This window comes from Chanodichthys erythropterus, chromosome 3 (assembly GCF_024489055.1).
Source record: "Chanodichthys erythropterus isolate Z2021 chromosome 3, ASM2448905v1, whole genome shotgun sequence".
Lineage (NCBI taxonomy): Eukaryota > Metazoa > Chordata > Actinopteri > Cypriniformes > Xenocyprididae > Chanodichthys > Chanodichthys erythropterus.
The window spans coordinates 36,198,958-36,225,899 of NC_090223.1; the positions used below are offsets into that span (position 1 = coordinate 36,198,958).

The following is a 26,942-nucleotide window of genomic DNA, read 5'->3' on the forward strand; positions in this document are numbered from 1 at the left end:
ATTTTCTTTTAGTGCTATTCCACAGGAGACGTCGATATGAGCAACTCGGCTGAGAGTAGCTTAGTGCACACAAATAAGAGAGAGAAGGAGGGAGGGATTGCAAAAAGCTTCAGCAATCACTGGGCTCAAGCAAGCTGCAGGCTGAGGCTGAGATAATACCTGCTCGCCAGTTCACATAAATCAGCAATTACACTGCATTTGTTAAGTGATTTCAGTCACTTAAAAGAGCGTAAGGGTTAAAAAGGCACACAAACCTGTATGCAATGCATCGACAGATGGTTTGCATAAGGCATTCATACCTCAGTCGGGGAAAAAGCTTGAAGAGGAGGGGGTACTGCAGTATTTTGTGCTGTGCAGTTCCCCGACGAGTCCTCTAGGTGGCCTTTGAGCACCGCTGAGCTTCAACTGCAGTGGGATAGCAAGTAGAAAAAGCCAAAGAACCAACACTGCACCAGACAGAGAGAAAGGGAGTTAGAGTGAAGGTTTAATGCAGACGCACTACAGCATACTGTATGACAGAAGAAAAGTAGCGTAGATATGGGTCGGTTCTACTTCATTCTCATAGTAGTGCATGTATTTATCACTTCTCTTTGACATTGTTTCTCTAAATTGAATAATTTATGAATGGATCCTCATTTACCTTTACTGCAGTCATTCCTTCGCATTCCCCTCAGTGGCTGTAACCTGTTCTCTCCATTTTTCCTCTCTCCTCGCTCTCTGTCGGTATAGTGCTGTTGACTTTTATAGGCGTATCTGTCCTTACAACCAGCCCCCATCCCAATGGACATGCACACTTTAATGTACTTCCCCCTTATCCAGGCACACACACTTAACAATGATTTCCCTTTTTAGTGGGAGCCTTTTTTTTTTTTTGCTTTGTCAGCACAACTTTTTTCTCCCCCTAGTTTCCTCTCAGTTTCAGTTTTTCCTATTCATCATTTTATTTATTTACACATTTGTGTTCCCGTATAGTTATTAATTTCACCAACATAAATGTGTCACATCACAAACACCTTACAAAAACGCCATTGGTTTAGCCAATGTTGAATGCTGGGCTGCAGAGCCAAAGTGTTTACACTTTAGGATTTAGTTATATATAATTAAATACTATAGACTGTAACAGCAGTGTAATGCCATATTTTTTGTGAGATTTATTTTAGTTATTTATTTATGACTCTCCGTTGGATGTCTGGTATATATATATATATATATATATATATATATATATATATATATATATATATATATATATATAGGCTCAACTTTTTAACTATATTTCCTTTGCTTATACAGTCCTTAGCTTTAAATGGTTAACTGAAACTCATACGCTGTCCATGGTGCTGAAAGGAGAAACCAACTTAAATATCTTCATTTAAATAAGCAGCGAATCCGTTTGCCTCGTTCCGTATTATTCAGCCTCTATGCTTCCTACGGTTCTCACTCTCCTGTGGTCTTTGTTGTTTCAACAGTTAATCACAGAGGGACATAAGGGAAAGCAAGAGAGTGAGAGTGAGCTGAGGAGAATGGATAAGAGTGGATAAGTAATGAGGGAAGACAGTTTGACAGATATGTATGGAGCAGCCGTGCAGCACAGCCAAACAAGAGGAACAGATATAGGCGAGTTATTGGGAACGCTGTAAAAGACAGCACAGCAAAACATGGGAGGAGGACATTTGTCAGTGAAAACTGACCCTTGTCCACTGTTTTGCCTAGCAATCTAAAAAAAATTGCTTCATGTAGTAACTTCTAAATTAACTGGTTTAACATGAATTTGACTACATTAGGTTACACTAACTTTTGAAGTTTAAATCAGGTACAAATAGATTACCACTTTTTACAGTGTATAACCCCAAGAGAAAAAGATAATAGTTTCCTTGCTCCATATTTCCAAAATGGGACATTTTGATTGGAAAAAGAGTGGCAGTACTCATTTAACTACAGCTGAGGAGTAAAAACATTCAAAGCACCTTCTCAATGTAATGCCACGAAAATATGAATGCGTGTTTGTGCGTATGAGAGGTTACGTGAATCTAACCCTTTTTAACAGAATATTGTCATTTTAGAGATTGTATACTACAATTAAGACTGCAACAAAGGTTAATACTGTACACTGACTGTACTGAACGGTCTGCATAACATTAGCGCTGCCCAAAGAGAGACAGCGAGAGATAGTGTAAGAGTTAATGCTCTGCAGTCTTTTCTCCCTATTTTGTGTAGCTCAGCAAATAATCGTTCTGCCTTTAGCTTTTCTCCCTCTTCCTCCCACCCTTCCTCTCGCTCTCATTCTCTTCCTCTCCCTCTTTCTATTGGATACGCTGGGAGCATGGTGTGGGGAGGGGGGGGGTGGCTGTGAAACATTCAGTCATTTTCATCTCCCTTCGCTGTAATTGAGCAGAGTGTTTTTTAGTGAATTGAGGGACATGAGAGCTGAGTGATGCTAAAAGATGGAAATGGAGAGATGGGTGGGCATTTCAGAAGAGGAGGGGTCTCGTTCCTGTTTATTATGTGACACTTGAATGTATATTGAACTCACTCCCTCATTAAAATGCTTATCCCATACACCTGCATCAACATTCATCTTGCCAGGGTCGTAACTAAAATTACACGATTTTTATGGACGGGTCCTTTGTTTTTCAGGCCCAATGAGTAGACTATACCATAAAAGACCTTAGTATGGCCTTATATTTGCAATTTCTCCAGAATTTTAATAGGAATTTGACCATTGCCGTTGTATTGCACCACCTAGACAGAGCTAGATTAGTGACTGGTGCAAGAGCTAATGATGTGATGAGTTAAAAACAAGTTACTTTTACCAGCTCGATGATGTATAAAAGTATGAGCATCACTAATTTTCTTTTCTCCTCTGCTCTCCCACCGCAGGCTCCTCCTCCCCCCCTCCCCTCTCGGTTCTCTCTCCTCCTCTCCCTCCCCCTGCTCCTCTATGCTCAGTTCGGTGTGTGTCTCCTCTTTCAAAGGGCGCAAGGGTGGGAACAAGTCGTCCAACAAAGCATGTTACAGCGCAGACATGACTTGTCCTTCAGACAGCGAGAAAATAGTGATAAACTGCGGGGGGGTTCGGCACGAGACTTACCGCAGCACACTGAAGACGCTGCCTGGGACCCGCTTGTCCTGGCTCACGGAGCCAGATGCGTTCAGTAACTTTGACTATGACCCCAAATCCGACGAGTTTTTCTTTGACCGTCACCCCAACACCTTTGCTTTCATCCTCAACTATTACCGCACAGGGAAGTTGCATTGTCCCAACGATGTCTGCGGTCCTCTCTTCGAGGAGGAGCTCGCCTTCTGGGGTATCGACGAGACGGACGTGGAGGCTTGCTGCTGGATGAACTACCGACAGCATCGGGACGCCGAGGAAGCGCTGGACAGCTTCGAGACGCCCGAGCCGGACCCCCCAGAGGACGACCCCGCGCTAACGGGTGGTGCGGACGGGGACTTGAAGAGGTTGTGTCTACAGGAGGATGGTCGCAACACCAGCTGGTGGAGTATCTGGCGGCCCCGCATCTGGGCGCTGTTTGAGGACCCCTACTCCTCGAAATACGCCAGGGTGAGTGAGTGTATCGGCATCTTTCGAAATATACATTATTAAACGTGTCTGTATCCGTTTGTGAGCGCGTCATGTGAACTCTTTGTAGTATGGCATTATCGTCCCTGTGATACTTGTTCAGCTACTACTCGACACTCAGGCTATTTCTCGTGTACACGGAATCACAAGCTGGTTTGCAGCAATAGGACTGTCGCACTTGGCGTGAGCTGGTAAGTTGTAAACTTCTGGAAAGTTTGTTTGTCCGGCTTCGTCAGGTTTCTCAGTCACTCTCTCTGAAAATGCAGTATTTTGTCTCGCTGTCGCGCTCTCCACGCGCATTATTTGGCGGCGAGAGCACGGCTCTGCATGCGCAGTGGGCACCTTTTGTAAACTTACCTTTTTGGTTCTGCTGTTAATGTAGCTAAATTATGAAATGTTGAAGGAAAAGTTACTTTAATTGTTTGAGGAACGTTGTTATCCAGTTACTTAATTTCACACTTGACTTTCTAGTCAAGAATAGGCTACTTTATTCTGGTTGCTCAGTCTCTGCGTTCAGCAAATATTTCTGAATAATAATGAGTGGCAGCGCTGTACTGCTGGCTGGTTTCCTACGTAGATAGTCGTGTTCAATCTTTCAGCTGTCGCTACAAGCTAATAAATCATTTCCCCTCCGAAATCAATATATTTAATGTCCATTTACTTACTAAGTATGCGTGTAGCAAGCCAAATAATCTACACGCATTCATATCACAACCTCCAGTCATTGCGCATGCGCAAAGACGATGCACATTTCGCTGTTGTCCATACTGCAGAACGGTACCTGGCAGACCCCTATGATATTGAACGTCAGGACATTTACCCTGAGGTGTACACTATTGAGTTTTGGCTATGAACATTGCATTACCTTGCATGTTGTTTTATGCTAGAAGAATGTTTCAGCAAAGCAGGAACAAGTGGGAAAATAACCGCTTATGCCTGAATGGGTGCGTCTCATTCAGCTCCCTTGGTCATGAATCAGTATATCATGTACATGAATTCGGGCAATGGTTAGGACCCTGACTCACTACACATTAGGACACACGACAGGGCCGTAGCTGGGGTATCTGGGACCCCAGTGCAGGTTGTGGCTGCGAGTTACCTTCGGTTGAAATCGCGGGGCCTCTAGAATCGTCACCACCTTTTGCCCCACTAGCGACATCTCTTTCCTCGTTATACACCGCCTCTACCAGCATATAATTTTTGACATTAAAAGTACATTATGATAAACAATTTGGTTGTTGCAACATTTCAGCCATAAATAAATTATAAATGTTAGCTATTACCTGTTAGCTTTGTATGTTTATGCTGATACATATTCAAATAACTGTTTGTATTTAAAACAGTCATTATATGTAGTGAGTTGGCTCACATGATTTATGTTTCGCACTTCAGAACTTCCTAGAGAAATCATAGTGAGCATCGATGCTTCCTGGTTTTCACGGTGCATTGTGGGAGTTTTTAGGTAGCGAACGTTTCAAGACGTTGGAAGGATTTTGCGATTGAGAAAGCCCTTAAAATGACCGGCTCCCTGATCAGTGCCCTGATTACTGAACTAGGGAGCTGACTGAAACGCACCTTATGATAGTAAACCATTTAGTAGTTTTGTCGATTTTGTACCTTTTATAAGGTAAATGACCCATACCAATGGTAAGATAGCCTGTACTTTTAACCCGAAAATTCTAGCTTATCAAAGCAAGTTACTGGTATCAGGTTGTGCTTAGGTATGTATCCACATTGGGAGCACAGGATATTCACGGTATCCCAGGAACTAGAGATTCCCTTGAGTCTTGCTTTTAACTGAATCCATTTCCTGCTTACTCAGCAGAAGCCCCGTATGTCACTGCCACCACAATCACCTGATGATCATTATATCCTCAATCACTACAACCTCTCACACTCAGAATTGAAGGTGAAATTGGATTTTTGTTTCTGGGTGCCACCACGCTTCTGATCCCAGTTTTGGGATAATGAGCATAATAAGGTCATTTGAATTCATAAACTTTACACAACCCAATTAGATTCACCAAACTGTTTGTTTGCCATTTTAAGTGAGCAGTCATATCATTTTTTCCCTGTCAGACAATAATCTCTATCATTATATAAAAATCTGTAACGATTTTAGGAAAGCAAAGTCACTTACTGACCCTTGTGTGTTAAGAGATGTTTCAGCTGGAGCACATGAAAGGTAATTCACCCTTTGGCTCTCAGAACGTCATTCACAAGCTAGTGAACAGCAACCATTTATCTCCTTTATCAGCGCAGGCTGGTTATTTAAGATATTTATCTCTCTCGTCACATCTGGGTCAATAGATCATAGTCATGAGCAGTCGATACATACTTGCTGTCTTGAAATCCCCAGGGTTGCATTTAACTGATCAGTTTTCCTTTTCATTGTTGACTGCATTTAATTGCAGAATTGCTCTTAATGCATTTGAAGGGTCTGCGATTGTAAGTTAGCCAGCTCTTCTCACAGTTCTCAAGGGGAGGGAGAGATGCCGTCATCGTTTTACTGCGTCGTCATTGAATGGAGGTCTTTTATCAACCGTGACACGCATAGTGTTTTATTAGCGGGCTGCTGTATGGGTGCAGGGCCTCGTGCCGGATTGCTAATCATCACTTACAACCTCCATGTCCCTTTCTCTGGCTGTGCTATAGCGTAACACTGCGGCGTCTCATACTAGCTGACTGCGCGCTGATTTCTGCTGCAGAGCAACAGAGGCAGAGCCTGTGCATTTGTGTATGTGCGTGCAGGCAATGCTGTTAGTCACTTTTTTTCAAATTAAAAATATGCAAATGCATGCAAGATGTGTATTATCTTTTGGCTACATTTTTAACTGATTCAGTTTTCATTCAAAGCACTTATGAAGATAGAAGGTGTCTTCAAAGTAAATGCTGACTTTCAAAAGACTGTGGTGTCGGGCACCATTATATAAATAGCATAAGTATCTGAGTTGATCTATGGAGTCTGGACTAGGAGCTTTCTCTCTCTCTGGTTAAATCCCTGGTTTAAATCGGATGATCCAGTGAGCCCATACATAAGTGAAGAGTTGCAGCAAACCCTGGCTCCTTATTGGCCAGATTAGAGGATTCAGATAACAGTTAACTACAGTATCATTTAATTCAAGGTTGTTATTTTTTTTTTACTTTTTGACGCAAAGAACTGATGATCCCCTTGAGACACCTTTCACAAACTATAAAGTGCAAATATATTTTCATGTCTCACAATTGATATTGTGAAAAAGTATTATAAATCTGTCTAAAATTTTACCTGGAAAAAATATTTACTTTAAGTTGACACTGTATTTTTTTTCCTTCCCTCCTTTAGAGTACTGTTAATTGTTTTATTTTATTACCATTTTAATTGTGGAAAATATATAATAAATATGTTTAAAATATCTGGAAACTATATACTTTCTATTAAGCAGACTCTGTATTTTTTCTACCTACTATTATTATTTTATACTTTATTTCATTTTACAATTTTTATTGTTAAAAATATTACAAGTATGTATATTTATAATATATTATATATATAATATATATACATAATATGTATATATTTAGTTTCTTTCAAGATGACACTGTATTTTTTTCTGCCCAGTAATATAGTTATAAGATTATATTATATAGTACCATTATTTTATTTTATTTTATTTTATTTTATTTTTTACAATTTATATTGTGAAACAAAAATGATTAATATGTGTCAAATATTATCTAGAAGATATTTTGTTTCTATTACGTTGACTGTATTTTTTCATTCTTATTATTCCAGTTATTTTATTTTATTTTTTTATTTTTCGACACACTTTTGTGGCCCCCTGGGGGCCCCAAACTCCAGTTTGGGAACCACTGATCTAATTGACAATTGTGATTTGTAATTTATATGTGATGAATTAGAGCGAAAGGTTGGAGAGAAGACACAAAAGACACACCTGAGTTATGGCAGATTAATACAGGAAGACAATGACAGTTACCTGAGGAGCAAATGCACAGTATGTAGAATGATCGAATGTCTTTACTGTTGTTCAGGATTTTTAGTGTTGTTCAAGCTTGAAGTCGAGCACATGTTGTGGATGAATAACAACCTGCGGGTGCATAGTCATTCACGTGCAAAATCCTATTCGATAAGGATGAACAACTATTAAATGAACTACAGAGCTCTAGCAGTGTTTCTTAGCAACAGCCCGTAGTCAAAATAATCCCGCTTTGCAGTGCTCTGTGTATTTTTTTCTCTCACATAAAAATATATTTGCAGAAAGCCTTTAATTAAAGTCACAATTCACCTTGCTTCAGGTAGATGATCCGGCATGTGTTTAGAAATCGTATGTTTGTTTTATCGCTTTGCATTTGTCATGACATTCATTACTAAATAACTGCTTTTACATTCGTCATGTCAATAGATCAACCCCGGAGTGCCCCAAATCTTAGTGAGCTCCCTAACTAGACAGCGTTTGTGGTTGTCATGTCGGCATGCGCACCTATGTTTGATTGTACTGTCACCAGGAAAAGTATGACGTCACTACCGGAGCTGTCCAGTGCTGAAAGGCAGAATTATTCTCTGAAGGTAAATGCTGCTATAAATAAAAGAAAAAATGCACTGATAATTTACATTGCCAGTACTTTTATTCTAATCTAATTCTATTCTAATCAAAGTAAGTGGCTTAACAAAATACCTTACCAATATTTCATTTCCACAAATAATATCGCATCTAGCATACAAGCAAACAATATTCATCCTTTTCTAAGAGACAAGGAATCTAAATAATTAAAAAGTAATCATTAAATGAATAAATTAAGGAGAGGTTTTGTGGGAGAACTAGAGAAAAAAAAGTCTGCATTGCCAGTACTTCTATTCTAATTACAAATGGCTTAACAAAAACTGTTCACTTTACCAATATTTAATATGAATAATATCTCATTTTTAGGTGTAGCATATGACAAATATTTGAGCAACCTTTATTTAAATGACCAATGATTTAAATAAATAAAAAATAATCACTTAATAAATAATTATTTAAATATATTTGGGGAAGATTTTGTGGGAAAACTGGAGAAAAAAAGTCTCCATTCCCGGTACTTCTATTCTAATCTATTGAAATTTTGTGGGGTGGAAAAAAAAATGATTGGAATAGGATTTTCTCAATGCTTAAGTTGGATTTCCCAATAGCACAAATGTCCCAAAACCATCAAATAGTGCTGTCTCCCCACCAGGTGTTTGTAAACAGTTAGCGACACTGAATGTGCCAAAAATAACCTTAAATGTCGGGACTCCAGGGACCTGAAACTATTTGAAAAGTGTGTCGCTCCTTGTGTGCAATTGAAAATGAATATTACTTCTTGCTTCTTTTGCAACGTTTGATTTATTCATTGCAAACACGTTTGAAGTGCATCCTCAAGGGCCGCATAGACCACAGCAGCCCTCTGTGTACAACACATCGAATACGATTGGATTCCTTCAGATACTTTCCTTTTAACCACAAGCTTTTTCTTCTAAAATGGGCTTGTGTTTATCACTTCCTTAAAAGTATCAATTACCTTTGGGTTCCCTGTAATGTTCGTGATCATTTGTAACCCGAGTTTGTATGCCTGCAAATCCTTCTTTTCAGTTGAGACCTCTTTTGGCACCCGTGCTCACACCTCCAGTCTTCCCCCACTGTTATTCTTTTTCTGCTTTTACTACATCTCTAAAAATAGTAAGAAAATGAGGAGATATGTGGGACAAGATATCGCTTCTTCCTCCTCTCAGTAACAAGCAGGCTTCCTCTCTTCCCCCTGTACTGTTCATTTACACAATACTGGCAGCAAAAGCTTAACCGAGCCACCAAGGCAACCTGGTTTTAATGCGGTATCTGTGCCGCACATGTCTTCTAGCCACACGTTGCAGCAGCAAAATGCATGATAATAAAGCTTATTGAACCAGTCATGCTGAGACCAATAAATCGGTGAATAAGATGTAGAGCGCTGGATGAGCTTGAATCTACATTCGCAGTGTGTGTGTGTGTGTTTTTTTTTCCCTTCAGTGTTTGCGGTCCAGTTCGCCGGTGAATGATTTTGTTTGAGTTGCAGCATATTTGCTTTTACAAGACATCTTCTCTTGGCTCAAGTGATTTTGTGTTGGTCCTTTCTAAACATACCCCAACCCCCCCCCCCCAACGCCCCCCCCCCCCCCCAACTAGACTACAGTGAGCCGTTCATTCACCCTGAAGTCTAGTCAGCCAGTGATCTCGTATATGCAGGCATATGCAATGCAGCGCTCCTACTTTGAATTTTAAATAGGTGTTGAAGACCGGCCAATGCCAGAGCCAACAAGTTATCAGTGTGAAACCACCTACATTAGGAGTTTTTCATTGCAAGACAATTATACTGCCAAAATAAGCATAGGATGGCCAGCAATGTCCAGAAACCCTGCTCATTTTGGTTCTCCTCTGCACCATTTCAGCATTTTGTTCACAGGGCAAATGGAAAACCCTGTTCCCTCGAGCACTCGGTGGTCACAGGGGAACAACTGGGTAAAAACAGAAAAGAAAAGCCTTGTATTCCAGCCCTATACACCTCCCAGAGGTCCACGTGGGCCTATCGGGACTTTATCTCTTTTGACCCACGGACATAATTTTTATTTTGTATTTAGCTGTCTGCTGCTTGTTTGCAGGTGAAGTGTTCAGGAGACTCAATTCTCATTTGATTTCAGTGAAGTTTGTGTATAGCATTTTGATAAGCAAACAGAGAAATTGTCTTTTTAAGTTATGGCAGTTTAATGCCTACAAAAACAACCGGTTTGGACTACAACGAGTTTCTTCCCAGGTTGGTGACATCATAAACCCTGCAATTAACACAAACCCTGCCCACGGGAACACGCAACAAAGTGGGCGAGGCCATGTCGTACGGCATTATGGAAGCGGAAGAATTGTACACACCAAGAGCGAGCGGCGCGGCGCGACGCATCAAAAGATAATAGAACCCATTGTAATCAGTGATATTTTCTACACTGGATGTGGCGCGGAAGAAGCTTCCAGAATCTACACGAGTTCAATGCTGGATTTAAACCAAGACTATTACTGAAAGATGAAGCAGTTCTTTAAAAGCAGAAACTGCTGTTTATGTGCCCCAAACTGCAAGTATGTTTTATTGTTTGTACATGTCTTTTAAATGTATAGTTCTGTTGCTATTTTTTGGTTGCATCAAGGACATAAACAAAGACCAACGCGTTTTTGCTTCGCTAGACAGTTAGCTAAATTCTATTGCATTCTTCAACAAACGGCAACAAACTTATGTTCATAGACGAGCAGTTGTTCATGCTATAAATTAAACGCTACCTTTACAAAAATGCGACTGCTCAGTCATGTATTCAGCTACAGTAAAGCTTTAATCAGGATAAAACCATATATATTGAAAGCTAACAAACAGCAGTAACATTTACAAGTGACAGCATATCTAAACACTTTGACACAAGTAAAAAAAGAAATACTTATCATTCAGAAATGTCCTTTAAAAGCCGTGCTTGCAGAGGTTCTGCTTTACCCTCTTCATTACTGCTCTCTGGGTCTGATTCTGGCTCAATTTGATACGGCAATATATATGCCATCATTTACATTTCCACAGAAGCACACTTAACAACTTAAGGTTAAGGGTTGTGGCGTTTCCAGACGCTTCAGCGAATCACAATACACTGGGCCAGCTAACCAATCTGAGCCCATTGCGTATTTCTGAGGGAGGGGCTTCATAGAACCAGGAAGTCAACTGAGCGTTTTTAGGAGAAGAGAAACAGCAGTGTAGAATAAAGTTAAAATATATGAAAAATACAGCATTTTTTAAAAAAACTAAACATTAAGACATGTTAAACTGCGCCCCGTAAACACAATCAAGCCTAGAAAGAAAAACAGTGAACCACCCCTTTAATGCTGTTAGTGATACTGACAGCAACAAAAACTGACACACATTCCCGAACGGGAGTGAAAACATTTATTTGGATGTCTGTGCTCATGGCACATGAAAATATATTCAAAACAGTCACAAGAGGGACTCTGCGGTCTGATGGAAACAGCATATATGACACGCACACTCTTTATCTCTCTTTTCCCACCCCCACCCCTCCATTTCCCACCAAATCCCTTGCATTTTCTCAGGCACACTCCCACAAGACTACATTTTTGCACAAGGCAGAAGAAACTGATCTATGACTACAAATGAGAAGGAGAGTTAGAAAGGGAAAGAGAAAGAAAGGATTAGTAAAGAAAAAGAGAAAGAAAGAAAGAAAGAAAGAAAGAAAGAAAGAAAGAAAGAAAGAAAGAAAGAGAAAAAGAAAGAAAGAGAAAAAGAAAGAAAGAGAAAGAATGGAGGAAGGGAATAAGTGTGGTGCTGTAATGTATCATGTCACTTTTACTTTATATATAGTATATCATTGTTCTCTCATGCTAATCCCAATAAGACACTGGCATTCCATTACACACACACACACACATACACCAGACTATTACTATGAAACACAATTTTTTTTTGCCTGCTAGTTTCAGATAACCCTTTTCCCCATGGATGTGGCTAGATTACATGTTCGTATGTCTCTGTGAGCGCACTGGAACCGAGGAGAGAAAGAGCAGTGCTCATAAGATGCTGATGGTGGTAATACTGCAGCATGCTGGATGGAGGAGCAAGAAAGGGAGAGGGGAATTGCAAATGAGAAATGAGGGAGTAAGACTGAATGAGAGCAAAGATAAGGTGGTAAATGGAGAGATGACGCTCTTGTTGGAAATATAGAGAAAGAAACAAAACAAAACAAAAAAAGAAAACGGGAGCATTGGGCATTGAAAGAGTAAAGATGGTTGATATACTGTAATGTTAGCTGATTGGCATCAAAGATTTGGGGTGACGTATCAATCAGCTCCCTAGTTCAGTAGTCAGGGCACTGATCAGGGAGTCAGCCATTTTAAGGGCTGTCCCAATGGCAAAATCCAAGCAGTGCACAAACTTTCACTCCCACAATGCACCATTAAATCCAGGGAGCATCGATGCTCACTATGTTCCCTTAAAGGATTAGATCACTTTAAAATGAAAATTGCCCCAAGATGTACTCACCCTCAAGCCATCCTAGGTGTATTTGATTTTCTTCTTTCTGATGAACACAGTCAGGGTTATATTAATAAATATCCTGATGCGTCCAAGCTTTATAATGGCAGTGAACAGGACCAACAAGTATGAAGCTCCATTGTGGTCAATATGCAGCCTCGATGCACAGTTTTGCCAACCCCTCGCTGAAGCGAGCTCTGCAGAAGCCTTGTTCCTGACAATCAAAGTGGCATTACCGCAAGTGTTTATGGTACCATTTGGGACAGGGCCTAAGATAAAGTAAGTAGCATTCAGCTGGTCATATGATCAGATCTCAACATGTCGACCCCCGTGAGGCGACCCGCTTACTGTAAAACAAAACATCTTATCAGTCTACTGTTATGGCCAATGCATGATTTTAAACATGTTTTGAGCAGTACTATTACTTTCCTTATGTTCCTTAAGGTTAAAATAACCAAGACAGCTTGCTGATGCTTACAGATACTTAGGAAAGATGATAACAACAGGCTCTTTTTTCTGAGAATTTTTACACACACAAACTGCAACTGGACGTTTCCTCCAAAAAGTGCATGTGCAAATGCTTTTTAAAGTAAATTAATCTTTTTTTAATGATATTTACATTTTTACTGAGAAACTGAACAAAAATACTGATTACCTTCCTGAAAAACAAACAAACAAAAAAAAGCTGGTTTGCAGGTCCTAGTTGATTTAAGCTCTAAAACCAGTCAATAAAGATGGAAGACCAGGAAACCAGTTTTGGTGGGTAGGAAAATAATTGTTTTTTAGTATGTTAAAGGGGACTTATTGTGCAAAATTCACTTTTGTGTGTAAACAACCAGCCTATAATGGTAAAAATCCCCATAAATCATAAACAGTCTCTCCAAACGAGCAGTCGCCAGTCCCTAAGGGGAAAGCCCCGCCCACGACTGGCGACGGAATCTGCTCTGTTAGCTTAGCTCCTCCCCTGAGTGAGCTGTACACCATATTTATCTCCTCACCAGAGCATTTAACAGCAGCATTCAAGTAAGAAATTTATTCTTATTAAAGCAACTAAAGTTGTTTAATCATGAGCAATGAGTGATTTTCTGTTTTTCATTTGTTGTTTGGTTCATATTAACAGCATGTACAGTAGTTAGTATTGTAGATTATGCTGCTGTCACTTTGATACACAGATCTAGTATACACATGCGATTTACTTTCCTTGCTGTTTATGTTCACAGACATAACTGACTGTTTATGTGAACTTTGTTTGTTTTTGACATTACCTGTATTTGACAGTTTAAGCGCAATAAGGCGTGTAAGAGAAAACATCCGGAAACTCACCGGGAACCTCTGACAGCCAGCTTTCTGTGCACGTGCTTTGGATGTGTGCGCTCAGAAAACCATATATCAGAAGTTTAAACTGTTATGGCTGTAAAACGCATGCAAATAATGAACTTTCATGATGACGAAGAGCTGCAGTGTCACGAGAGTGTGACCGTGATAGAGACGATAATGAAAACCAAACAGATGTTTGTTAGTTTTTGGCAGAGTAACCGAGGCCACAAGCTCCGCCCTCTTCTGGAAAGTGGAGTGGGGGGCAGCTGCTCATTTGCATTTAAAGGCACATACACGAAAATAGCATGTTTTTCCTTCTGCTCAAAAATGCGCATTTACAACATGGTATAATAAATGAACTGTGGGGTATTTTGAGCTGAAACTTCATTGACACATTCTGGGGACACTTGAGACTTGTATTACATCTTGTTAAAAGGGGCATAATAGGTCCCCTTTAAAGAGTTCTGAGATAATAACGTTGACTCTGTGGTGAAATTGCTGTGTCTAAATCATAGGTATAAGTATTTGCACTTCCACATCTGGGTGTTTTTCTTCCTCAATAGTATGTGCGTACATTGTGCGTCTCTGTGCATTTGGCACTAGCTACTGCATGCTAGCTTTTAGCATTTTCTCAGAGTGGGGCTCTCACTTGGATTAAGGACAAAGGCAAAGGCACTCTATCATCCCAGCTAATGGCATAGACTACAGAGAGAAGGAGAACACTGCCAAACTATGGCCCAAACCGGGAGAGAGAAGTGACATGCAAGGAGGAGAGACTGGGAAAGAGTGATTAAAAGGAGCGCAATGATGAAGAGAGGAAGGGAGGTGGAAAATTTGCAAGGACAAATGTGTGTAGTGTACTGCAGTTATCAGGATCGAATACTAAGCAGAAAAAAATGCTGTGCTACTTATTTCCTCTGTTTCACCTCGATGGAGCGAGTGTGTGTGGTTTTGTTTATGTCAGGGAGTTAGATGGTTTTTGCATGCGTGTTTGTCAATACTTCAAATGTGCGGTACATGAGCAGTTTTGGACAAAGAGTTAGACAATTTGTAGGTTCAATAGTTTAAGCTCAACACAAGTGGACAAAGACAATAAAGTAATATAGCATATGTCAGTATACGTACTATATAATTTTAAAAACTATATAGTAATAATGAATATATTGTATTTTCTTATTACTATTATTGTGCTGACATTATGCACCTTAAAAAGACAAATAATCATAATGAATTTTGAGACTGTAATTAAATATATGAATACATTAATTTCAAATTATTCATTATTTATTTGTTTAAATTTTTGTGTGCAGAAATGACACACTTTATTTTTAACACACAAACCTAACATGGGATGTTATATTTATTGAGAATGATAATATAAATATCTTTATATATTCCTTGAGTGAACGGGCTGTAGAAATTCTCTTCTTTACCTCTTTGTTGTAGCCTCAATGTTTCCAAAGGGTCCTGAGAGATGTATATGTGGATTTGAGAACGTTAGAATCTGGTGGGAATGTGAGTCACTTTCTTGTCCTCCATTAGGCTGAGACCCTCTGTGTTTTTATCAATGAGAACCAATGCGTCATCCCCAACACCCCCCACCCCCAACACACACACACAATAAAAAAAACCTCAACAGTAGATTTTCTCTCTTTCACTCTCTTTGTCTATATCCCCGAGCTACTTCGATCACTCTACATCAACTACGGTTATGCAATATACTCATCTTCAGTCTCAAAGGTTCATCTTTTCCTCTCCCTGAGCTGCCAATCACCAGACCACGATCCACACTCGCACCACAGACATGAGGAAGTTTTCTCACACATATGCAGTCTGCACTGCACGAATGCAACTCTACAAACGGTTAGATGTTGGAGAAGATGCTCTTTGGATAAATTATGCTGGAGAACATCAAGTGGTTTTACTCAAACTTCTGGAGTTCATGCAGCTCAAGTACTGCCTGCCGTCATTAAAACAAAAGGAAGACAAACCAAATCCTAAGATTTTCTGAGCGTTCCACTCAAATTATTATTCTGATAATAGAATTTGCAATGACAAATTTTGTGTTAATGCAAAATAGTTCTCTCAGACTTTTGGGCATCACTGTAGGAAAGAAGTAATCAGGTGGATTGTTTGAGTATGTCTGTGTTTGTAAGAGCCGCTGTGTCTGCTGCTTTTCTTTTGCGCTGATTTGAGAGGGTTCATTCCATCCTGTCAGTCCGTGACTGTAATTAATCTGTTAAAGTGCTGAGCTGTTGTGTGTGTGTATGAGAGAGAGAGAGAGAGAGAGAGAGAGAGAGAGAGAGAAAGCTCTGCTACAGTGCCACAACTGACCTCTGCCTGTGAGTGAGTGTTTATGTGTAAGACATAATAACATCTGGCTGTTCAGGATATTGTTCCTTTGCTGAATGAATCATGTTTGCTATGATACATGTTGATGTATCATGAGTGTTGAATTGTAGGGTTTGGTGCTGAAGTATCATATTGGTTTTGCCCTGTAAACACTTTGAACATCAATTCAGTATTTGCTTTAAATCATACAAGAAGAATTCAGTTTGTAAATTTATAGGTATGTACAATATAAATATTAGTACTATATGAATAAAAAAGGCCTAAACATGACTGACAATTATTATGTTCACATTTTTCTTCTTGTTTCTGTACAGCAAGCATGCGTTTTGAGTGAAAGACTTGTATTCTGGCCTTAGTTTGTTTGTTTTTCTCTTCTCTTGGACAATGGGCTCCCCTTTATCCTTCATTTATTCCAAATGATATGTACTTACCAAGTCACTGTATGCTGCCATTAACGTCTTGTTAAATTTACTTTAGCCTCTGGCCTCTATCATTATTTGTGTCCATGTGGTGGTTATCAGGAGGATCCAGAGAACACATGCCGCATAACCTTGGCGCTTGAATTTGCTTCTGTCTGTGTCTGTAACTGGATTCATGGAGACCTGGACTAACACTCCAATGTCTTGCACTCAGAAGGCATTTTAGTTGAAGTATATAAATCTACTCTTCTTGATTCTGTTAACACTTTTTTTGTTTTGGCAGAGGTAGTAGAGAGCGCAGGAAGTTATTGGTGAGAAAAAGAGGAATAAAAGTGGAAATCAGACATGTATCACTTGCATTAGTACAAGACGTAGTGGGTCTGAAGCACATGCACTAACTGCTAGGACACAGCTACATGAAGCTTGATTTTGTTGACTTTGATAAAGGGGTCATTTCACAAGCAATCAAATTTTGCTTGTAATGTACAGTAAAAACCCAATGTAACTTGTAGTTTGGCCTACAAGTCAGAAATAAGATCAGTGTTATTTTTGTATATTATTGTAGTATTTATTTTAACTTTTGTCATGTTTATTAGTTTATGATTTCTATTTAGCCTTATTTTTTTATTTCAGTTTTCGTTTTACTCATTTTAGTACTTCAACTGATTTTATTTCATTTAGTTGCCAATGCAACATTTCCAATTTCCATTTTCTTTTAAAGTTTTTTATGTTTAACTTTCTAAGTTTTTGTAATGTGTAAAAGTTTGTAAAACTTTATGCTGTTCCTAGTACATGCATATTTTTCAGAAGAATCCCAATGTTAGAAACACATTATGGAAATGTATTTTTAATATGCTAATCAGACCCTTAGATTTGGCAGAGAAAATGTCAAGTAGGGTTTGCTGCAGCCTGCGGTGGACATCCAACCCCGTGTGACGTCAGAAGTCACGCCGTTCTCAAGACTCCACACTAAACCACTTCACCAGAAATCCCGCCCTGCAGGTAATTTCATTGGTTACAGTGACGGGTAGGTTTAGGGATCAGTGTTTGGTGTAGGCAATCAGTACTGTGATTGACATGACCAGTAAAATCTTAAGAATCGGCTGCAGGGTTGCGTGGGCCTGGCTTCTGATCTCACACTGGGTTGGCCGGGTTGGATGTCAAAAAAGTGCATGTGTTCATTTTATATGCGATGGGGTCATGTCTTAAAGGCACAACTAAAAAAAAATGGACAATTCAGGTGGGAGGATGGAAAATGGTTTTGAAGCCCATAAAGGCCAAATTAACACTGCACCGACAGATGTCGACCAACGTGAACGACCACCAGATTACAATACATCACTTCTCCACGACCCGACAAATGCTGTTTGAACACGTTTGATCTGCGAAAACAAGTGCCAACAGACACTGACAAGGGTAGCAAACTGATCTGACAAAAACCAACATAGTGTCTGTTGCCTTTGGTCAGCATCTGTTGGTGCGTTAAGTGGACCTCAGGGGAAAAATAACAATAGAAAAATATTTTTGAGACCTCCTAAAATGTGAAAGGATTGATGTAGTATGAAAGTATTTAGGGAACAACTACTTTTTCGCTCACTCTTTTCATATGTATTTTCTCTCACTTTTTTTCTCTTTCTCTGGGTGGTGGAGGTACCAGATGCTGATCCATTGGGGTTCCAGAGCTCTGGCTTTCTCCCCACCCTGGTGTCCTGCCAAATCTTGAGAGAGAGGGACATGGAGATGGGTTGAGGGTGGAGCACAGCTTGTCCTGCTCTCTTCCCAGATGGCTGTTGCGGCAGAACTCCCTCTCTCTCACTGTCCACTTTTTCTTTTATCTTGTTTCATTCATCTACTGTTTTTTTTTCTCATTCAATCATATTATGCTTCTAATCAAACGCTATCACACACACAGCCTCGTTCATGTAAACTCAGCAGTTCAGCTGACAGCAGGAGATCAATGTGTAAATGGCCTCCGTAGAGGATGACATCACACATACACACACCTCACAGCAAGAGGCAGTCCTGCATGTTTTATGCTAATAAGAGATGTCTAATAGCCTTTTACCCTACATCTACTTCTGAATTTATCTCAGGTAAAGCTTAATGCACTGTAAAAAGTGAATACAGATTAAAATATTTTTCTACCAGATCTGACTTTTAAAAAATTATGTTTATTGCTGTAACCTAAAGCAATTAATTTGATTCAGTCATATATATATATATATATATATATATATATATATATATATATATATATATATATATATATTCATAAAATGTATAAGAGATGAGAACCACTAGTTTAGGTTAATTAAGGCTTAAAAAGTATTGTTCATTGTAAATTCATGTATCTAGTGTATTATCTTCATTTCAACAAACTGAACCTTTTAGTTACCATATTTTTTTACAGGTATGACTTTATTACTTCATGTACCCATGAGTTCTCATAGTTAGCTGAAGCAACATACTGTAGCGCAGAAATTACAATACACAGTATGAATCCATAGTACAACCTCACGCTTGCCAGCTATTTCCCTAAACCCTCTTTCTCATCCCTCCCGTTGTAGCTGTTATATCGCTGTGCCGTGTAGGTGTGTGTGAGACGGTGCTCCCAGCATCCCTGCACCAGAGCCTCTCGCTGACGATATCGCGGGGATCTCAGCTTGGCAGCTTAGTGCTATACGGCCTTGGCTGTGTGCTGCAGGAAAGAGGAGGAGGAGGAACTGGCAGGTGTCCGTGTCATTTTTACAAAGCTCCGCACCAGCCACTGCACAGAATCCCCAACCAATCAGTGCTTGTCGCACAGAGCTGCTTCTTACACAGCAGAACGAGCCGCCACTCGCTTCTCCCCCTCCTCCCGTATCGCCGTTCCCTTCTCTGCATTTCACATCCCTCCGTCTCCCCCTCGACATTCATTTGATGTCTTTTCATCAGCGGTGTGCTCTTCTGTTGTTTCCATCATCACACCCGCTAACCCCTTTATGCATCTCCACACACACTCGAAGTGGGTTTGATGCCGGTTATAGGTTGTTTTTGCATTATGGATGGGTTCTCTTTAGCAAACGACCGTTTCAGCATCCCACTCTCCCATCTCTTTTACTTTCTCCCACCCATTTCTCTTCACAGGCCCCTCCTCCATCTGTTTTCCACCTTGGGTATCCGTTGGTTCATGTCATTATGGTGCAGTAAGGCAAAAGAGGGAGAGGGCTTGAGGCGATACATTACTGTGACGCTCCAGAATGCTTCCCCCTCCCTCTCTACCTTTCCCTTTCCGTCTCACTAACATGCTTGCTTTGCAGATTGCATTAGTGGACAAGTATGATATTTTGTCCGGTAAGCCCCTGTGTGTCCTCTGGTATGCGTATAGCAGAAGGCTGCACATTTTTGACATATTAAATGAGATGCTTTTAGTCGATGGATTTATCAATTGATTTATAATGAAATCCTCTCCACCACTCTTTGTTTTTCATTTAAATTATCCTATTGATTTTTTTCGTGCTGATTCAGTACAGTGATCAGCCGCAAAGCACTGAGTGGTACCAAGAATTACCCCCCCCCCCCCCCCCCCCCCCAAGAGGTGTGTGTGCGTGTTTATGATGTGCATGTGCTTGATTAGATCAAGGGTCCAGATTGTATATTGGTTGAGCCAACACAATACCACCCCCCCCCCCCAAAAAAAAAAACATGTACCAAAATTTATTACTGCATGTTAGACCCAATAACATGCAACAATATTAACTAGCAGCTTACACTATAGGAACAAAAGCAATTAGTCACAGAGCCAGCATTATTTGTAAAATATGATGGCAGGTTTATTAGACAGCTAGATTAGAAAGCAAGCAATAGTGAAGCACAGATCAAATACAAGTCACTTTCAAACCAAGCAACATTATGTTGGTCAATGCAGCAAATATTCATGAAAAAACTTGAAGTGAATCAAAATCAAAATCCAGATTGTGCAGATTCCTACTGCAATGACCGGATTTCACATGCTAAATTTCACAGAGCAGCAGTAGATGTGACTGCACCTTTAGGCTAAATAGCAAAATTAAGTTGACCTTTTGTAAATGCATGAACAAAGGCAGAAGTGTGATTTACCAGCCACTAAGATAAACACTCTGTTTGCTTTATCAAGTGACAGTGATTTTTATTGGGTCACACATTATATTAGGTGTCCTTAACTACTATGTAATTACATAAGAAATATGTGCCCATGTCGTATATTACAAAACACTTGTGCTGCTTTTGAGGTGGGATACAGGTAAGATTATATATACTATATATATATATATAGTGGTATGGGTAGGTTTAAGGGTAGTTTAAGGTGTATGGGAAGGGTCAAAAGTGCAATTATGTAATTTCAGGAATTAATTACATATGTAATTATATGCAGGAATTTTTAAAAAAAATATAAGTACAATGTAAAACATGTATGTACACAGTAATGCCGCTTACACACTTAACGATTGTAAGGCCGATTATGAATGTAAATTGATACTTATGACTGATCGCGCTCAAACGCGTCCAGTCAGAGCCAGTTGCGTTCAGTCTGCGATTACAGTCGGTGTTTAAATTCCATGTGAAAGTATATAAATCTGCTTCAGTCACAAACAATCGGTATATGTGTTCAGTTCAGTCTTAGAATGTTTCAGCTAATCGTTAGGTGTGTCCCGGCTTGAGTGCATTGTATCAAATGATTAATTTAAAGTCAGTGTGAACCGGAAGGTGCAAACGACTTTTCTCCAGTGTTATTATATTGTATATAGTAGTATATATTGAATAGAGGGCAGAGTTTTATTTTAGCACTCCTCCTCTCCATCTCTCGCTCATAGCAGACTAACGGTTGGAGGGGAGTGGTTTAAGCGTTTTCAACCTAAGCTGTCAAACTGACGTTACCATTTTTTTTTTTGTGGATTGATTTGCACGGATGAATTGTTCACCACAAAACTAGCAATTTGAGCTAACAAAATAAATAAGGTCAATTTTGATTTCATGTGTACTTTAAATGTAAGTACATAGTAGTTAAGGATGTCTAATATAAAGTTGGACCTTTTATTGGATGGACAGTCTTTGATATCAACAACAAAACACATTTTGCATTTTCTCCTCTTTTGAAAAGTTTACAAGCCTGCTCTTTACTATCCATGATCATGAGCCCCTCTAGAAAAGATGGCATGCAGAAATGGGCTTTTTGTGTCATTGGCATCTTTTTACTGAATGGAGAGAAACAGTGTTTGTAGGTGAAGACTGAATTTCTAAAAAAAAAAAAAAAAAAAAAAAGTAAGTGCCTTTTTTGCTTGACATAGCCATAAGGTTTAATCCTTTTTCTGAAACAGCAACTTGAGTCCACATATATGCTGTGATGTTTACTGTGATGTTTGATTTGGGAATTTTGAAAAGACAATGATTTTTTTAAGAACATAAATAGACAAATATAAATAGACACCAAGTCCATTAGACAATTTTAAATTACATTTTTATTCTAATATAAACAATTTAATGCTATAAACTTCATTTTGAGGTACCAATATATCTTCATATGTGGAAATATATGTATATATATATATATATATATATATATATATATATATATATGCTTTTACCTGTAATGTATTTGACGTCTAAGCATTTTTACCGTCTATGAAAATGTCGCACAACCATTGCCAGTGTTGTATCTGCTACCGGCTGTTGTGATGTTGCTAGACATGACCCTGCGTGACAGAGGTGACTGTTTTTCTGTGTTCTCTCACTGTGTTCTGCGCTCCGTAATGATTCCTAATATGTCTTCACCTGCGTGTGTGCTTTTTTATTTTGCATATGTGATTCACAACATTCTTGTCCGTATGTGCAGTTGCATCAGGCAAATGCTGCAGTGCACTGGCATATAGCAGATTAGGTTAGCGCAGGATTTCTCTCTTTCTTTCTTTCTCTCGCTCTCTCTCTCACACACAGCGCTGCTGGATATGAATAGAACAGACCTGGGGTGCAGGGAGCAACAACAGGCAGAAACATGAGCGCTGTATGGGGAGAACAGCGGGGCCTCAGTTTTCCCATGCTAGACCTCGGAGACCTGCACTTCCACCTCTGACATAAAGAGGGCGCTTTTTTAAATGAACCCTATAAACATTCTCTGCATTCCCAGTATCTAGTTCCACTCCATCTTTCTCTCTCTCTCTGATATTCTTATATCTCTGCAGTGAACGCAGAATTTGTGGCTCGCAGCAACATGTACACGCACAATAGACACTTACCAGTCACTGCTGAAACCGAGCAGAAACAGACAACTGCTATGTGACCTGAGGGAGCTACACATCATTACACACTGCGATTATATTCACACTTACTTACATGCTATTCACTGTATGGTGTGCAGGAGAAAGCAGATTCTGTTTTAAGCCAAACAGATGTTTGAGATCATAAAAGCCTAATTTACTTTCTGGGGAGGAAAAGCCTAAATTAAGCTCTTTAAGAAAACTCAAGTAAAGGATTTCTTTAAATGTAAAGTTTCTGCTTTTGTTTGTATTAAATGATTTACTAGTGTATTGAATGCTACAGTTCTAATGCATAAAGCCTATCCATTGTCTCATATTTCATATCCACACAAGGTGTCGCATTCATATGACTGCAAACAACATCTGTGTAGTTAAACGTTTCCTACAGAGCTTGATTGAGTCAAATTTAAAGGATTAATTCACTTTCAAATGAAAATTACCCCTTTACTCACCCTCAAGCCATCCTAGGTGTATATGACTTTCTTCTTTCTGATGAACACAGTCGGAGAGGTATAATAATAAATATCCTGACACATCTGAGCTTTATAATGGCAGTGAGCGATACCAACGAGTATGAGCTGAAGAAAGTACTTCCATCCACATCCATCCATCATAAACTGCCTTCTGTATTCAACTTACGAAGAAAGTGTAAAACTCTCGCAGTTAAAAAAGCTTACGCTACATCCTACCAGTGGTGTATAAAGTACTCAAAAACCATACTTGAGTAAAAGTATAGATATAGTATAGATATCTTACCAGAAAATGACTTTGGTAGAAGTTAAAGTCGCTGTTTAGAATGTTACTTGAGTAAAAGTTTTAAAGTATGTGATATTTTTTTACTTAAGTACGCAAAGTATTTTTTTTAATATTAAACATATTGAAGTATTGAAAGTAAAAGCACAAGTAAATGTAAAATATAAAAGGAGCAAACAAATATTATTAAAAATTGTTCAATACACAATCTGAGCAGCAAGATTGTGTTCAGTTTTAACTCTTTCTTACATTTTGTTTCTTTGAATTAAAAAAATGGCTAAATGTTTATTGTTATTTTTAAATATAAAAAAGATATTAATTATACATTGATCATTCATGTTATTTCATAGTGCATTATAACTAATGTAAGAGACAACTTTAAAATGTAAAAATGTAAATGTTGAAATTAACAATGAACAATACTTTTATTAACCTTATTTAATGTTACAAATGGACTCTTATTGTAAAGAGAATTGTAGGGCTGCAACGATTAATCGCAATTAATCGTTTGCAAAATAAAAGTCTGTGTTTGTGTAATATATATGTGTGTGTTCTGTGTATAATAATTATGTATATATAAATACACACATATACAGGTATAAAGTTTAGAAATATATGCATGTATTATAAATATATATATATATATATATATATATATATATATATATATATATATATATATATATATATTATATTACATATAAACATAAATATTTTATATTCTTAAATATATACATAAATGTATGTGTATTTATATATACATAATTATTATACACAGAATGCACACATATATACTATGTAAACACAGACTTTTATTTTGCAAACGATTAATCACAATTAATCATTGCAGCCCTAGAGAATTGTAAAATCCAAACAGTCATGCTTAAAAATTGCCATCTTTACACACAAAGGCATAGCATTGGGGTCTATTATATGCATACTTTCACACATGATTCACCTATATTTTAGAAAACTTGATGATTATCTAATCAAAATATGTTTTACAGTGCTGACAAAAACAGAACTGAAATCAAATACATTTCTGATTTATGTTTCTGTCGCTGCATGATGAGGATACAGTTTAAATATGCAACTTCGCTGGATAATGAATGCATAACAGTGAACAAATGTATATAATCTAATGCAAATGAATGGTAACAATCATGACATTAAACAGGTGGTGTTTTTGTCACATTGTTTTAACCGCTTGAGGTACTACTAATGTTAGCATCCTCTCAGACTCGACGGCAAACATACTGCTGTTCTCCACTAATGCAGCATCTAGTCAACAAACTAATTACTTTATAATGATATGAAAACAAGTAGTGTAGTGTACACACTGTATAACATACCGTTTTGTTGTCTAGGTTTAAAATTCGTAATTTTTTAAGTGTCCGGCTCTGTGCAGCCCGCAGCTTCACGTCACATGTCAAAACAAACTCTCCGAGGCATCAGTGATAGTTTTTATTTCGCCTCTAGAGGCACTGTATAATGACAGTGCACTCTTCTCAGGACACAACCCAGAAAATGAAATCAACCTCGGTTGTGCGAGCACTTGTTTGCACATGCTTGTTTGCAGTCTGTGTTCTCCCTACTTTATTTTGTAGTAAGTAACGAAAATGCTTTAGGAAAATGTATCAGAGTAAAAGCATACATTTTATTTAGGAAATGTAGTGGAGTAAAAGTAAAAGTTGACAGAAATATGAAAACTCAAGTAAAGTACAGATTCTCCCAAAAAATACTTAAGTACTGTAACAAAGTATTATTATACCATTACACCACTTCCCTATTCATCTTACGGAAAAAGCTTAACTGACGCGACGCCAGTTTACACTTTATTTGTAAGTTGAATACAGAAGACGGTCTGGCGGAAGTTAGACATTTTACTTCATAACTTGTTAAATATGGACATTTTTCTTACACAAATGCATCGCTTCACTTCAGAAGTACTGGAGACGTGTGGAGTATGTTTATGATGGATGGATGTGGATGCAGATACTTTCTTCAGCTCACACTCATTGGTATTGTTCACTGCCATTATAAAGCTTGGATCTCCGATTGTGTTCATCAGAAAGAAGAAAGTCATATACACCTAGGATGGCTTGAGGGTGAGTAAAGCTTGGGTTAATTTTCATTTGAAAGTGAACTAATCCTTTAATTCAGTAAGAGTTAAGAATGTTTTTACTGTCTCTCTGTTCTCTTGTAAATCCCTTCCCTTGTTTACTGTGTGAGGTAGGAAGATACTAGCCTGACTACGTCAGACTTCCTACTTCCGCTCAATTTCATTTAGCTTCTGTAATCAGTCTGAGACAGCGTCAGAGCTTTCTGTTTACCACCGGTCTGGAAACAGCCGGGCCAATCAACGAACAGAGGGCGGGCTGAGAGCCGTGACGTAGATGCTAAGCGCCGAGTTTTACATAGTAGGTTAGAGAAATCGAAAACCGAAACGACCGCGGAAATGGGAAACGAGACACGGGATGCAATTCGCTCTGTTATGGAGAACATTCAACTCTTTTTCAAACTGAAGCCAGAACAAGAAGAGTGTTTGATAAACATTTGTTTTATCATGTGTTTACAACAGGTTTACAGTGGAAGTTCAATCATAGATTTGAGTTCGATGCATGATGTCTGTGCTTCGATGCGGCTGTACAGGCACATAACATACGTCATAACTAAACGTATCTGATTGGCTTACGGGTAACCAATGATTTTAAACTTCAGACAAGCGCCCCCTGGCGAGAGAGAAAACACTTCTCTATTATGCCATTCCAGACTCTGTCTACGAAGCAAAGTGAAGTAGCAGAGTCTGGTATTACCAGGCTAGGAAGATACATCACAGTATATGGAAAATTGTTATGGAATGCGAATTCGCCCTATTCCTCTCATGACTCGTGTCTTCATGAATGTACCTAATTTTAAACATTTTTCAAAATTATTTATTTCATTTCTTCAATGGTGATATTTTTAATGAGTGTTCCTTTAAACAATCACTGTACAGAATTGCTTATTTCTGAAAAACACACTGGGGACTTGCATCCACGTGCATTAAATCTAAAATAGCAATGTTGCCTGAAAATTTAACAATGACATTGTTTTTATGGCTGCTAGAGCAGTGTAGAGAAAGAGCAGGTGAGCTGACTCAATAGTGTGTTGTACATTTGGGATCTGAATACTGCTTTTTAT

General features: G+C 38.7%; 1 protein-coding gene across 4 annotated transcripts in view; it reads left to right on the plus strand.

Moving 5' to 3' along the window:
* Window positions 1-2,917: 2,917 nt before the first annotated feature.
* The window catches only part of kcnc3a (potassium voltage-gated channel, Shaw-related subfamily, member 3a), a 55,245-nt gene continuing 31,220 nt past the window's right edge, over window positions 2,918-26,942 (plus strand). For 3 of the 4 annotated variants that reach the window (XM_067374940.1, XM_067374939.1, XM_067374941.1), the window contains exon 1: window positions 2,942-3,565. In XM_067374940.1, the coding sequence (XP_067231041.1) occupies window positions 2,942-3,565 (624 nt within the window). Of the gene's footprint in view, window positions 3,566-26,942 lie in introns of all 4 variants that reach the window. The other variant, XM_067374942.1, reaches the window with a different exon arrangement.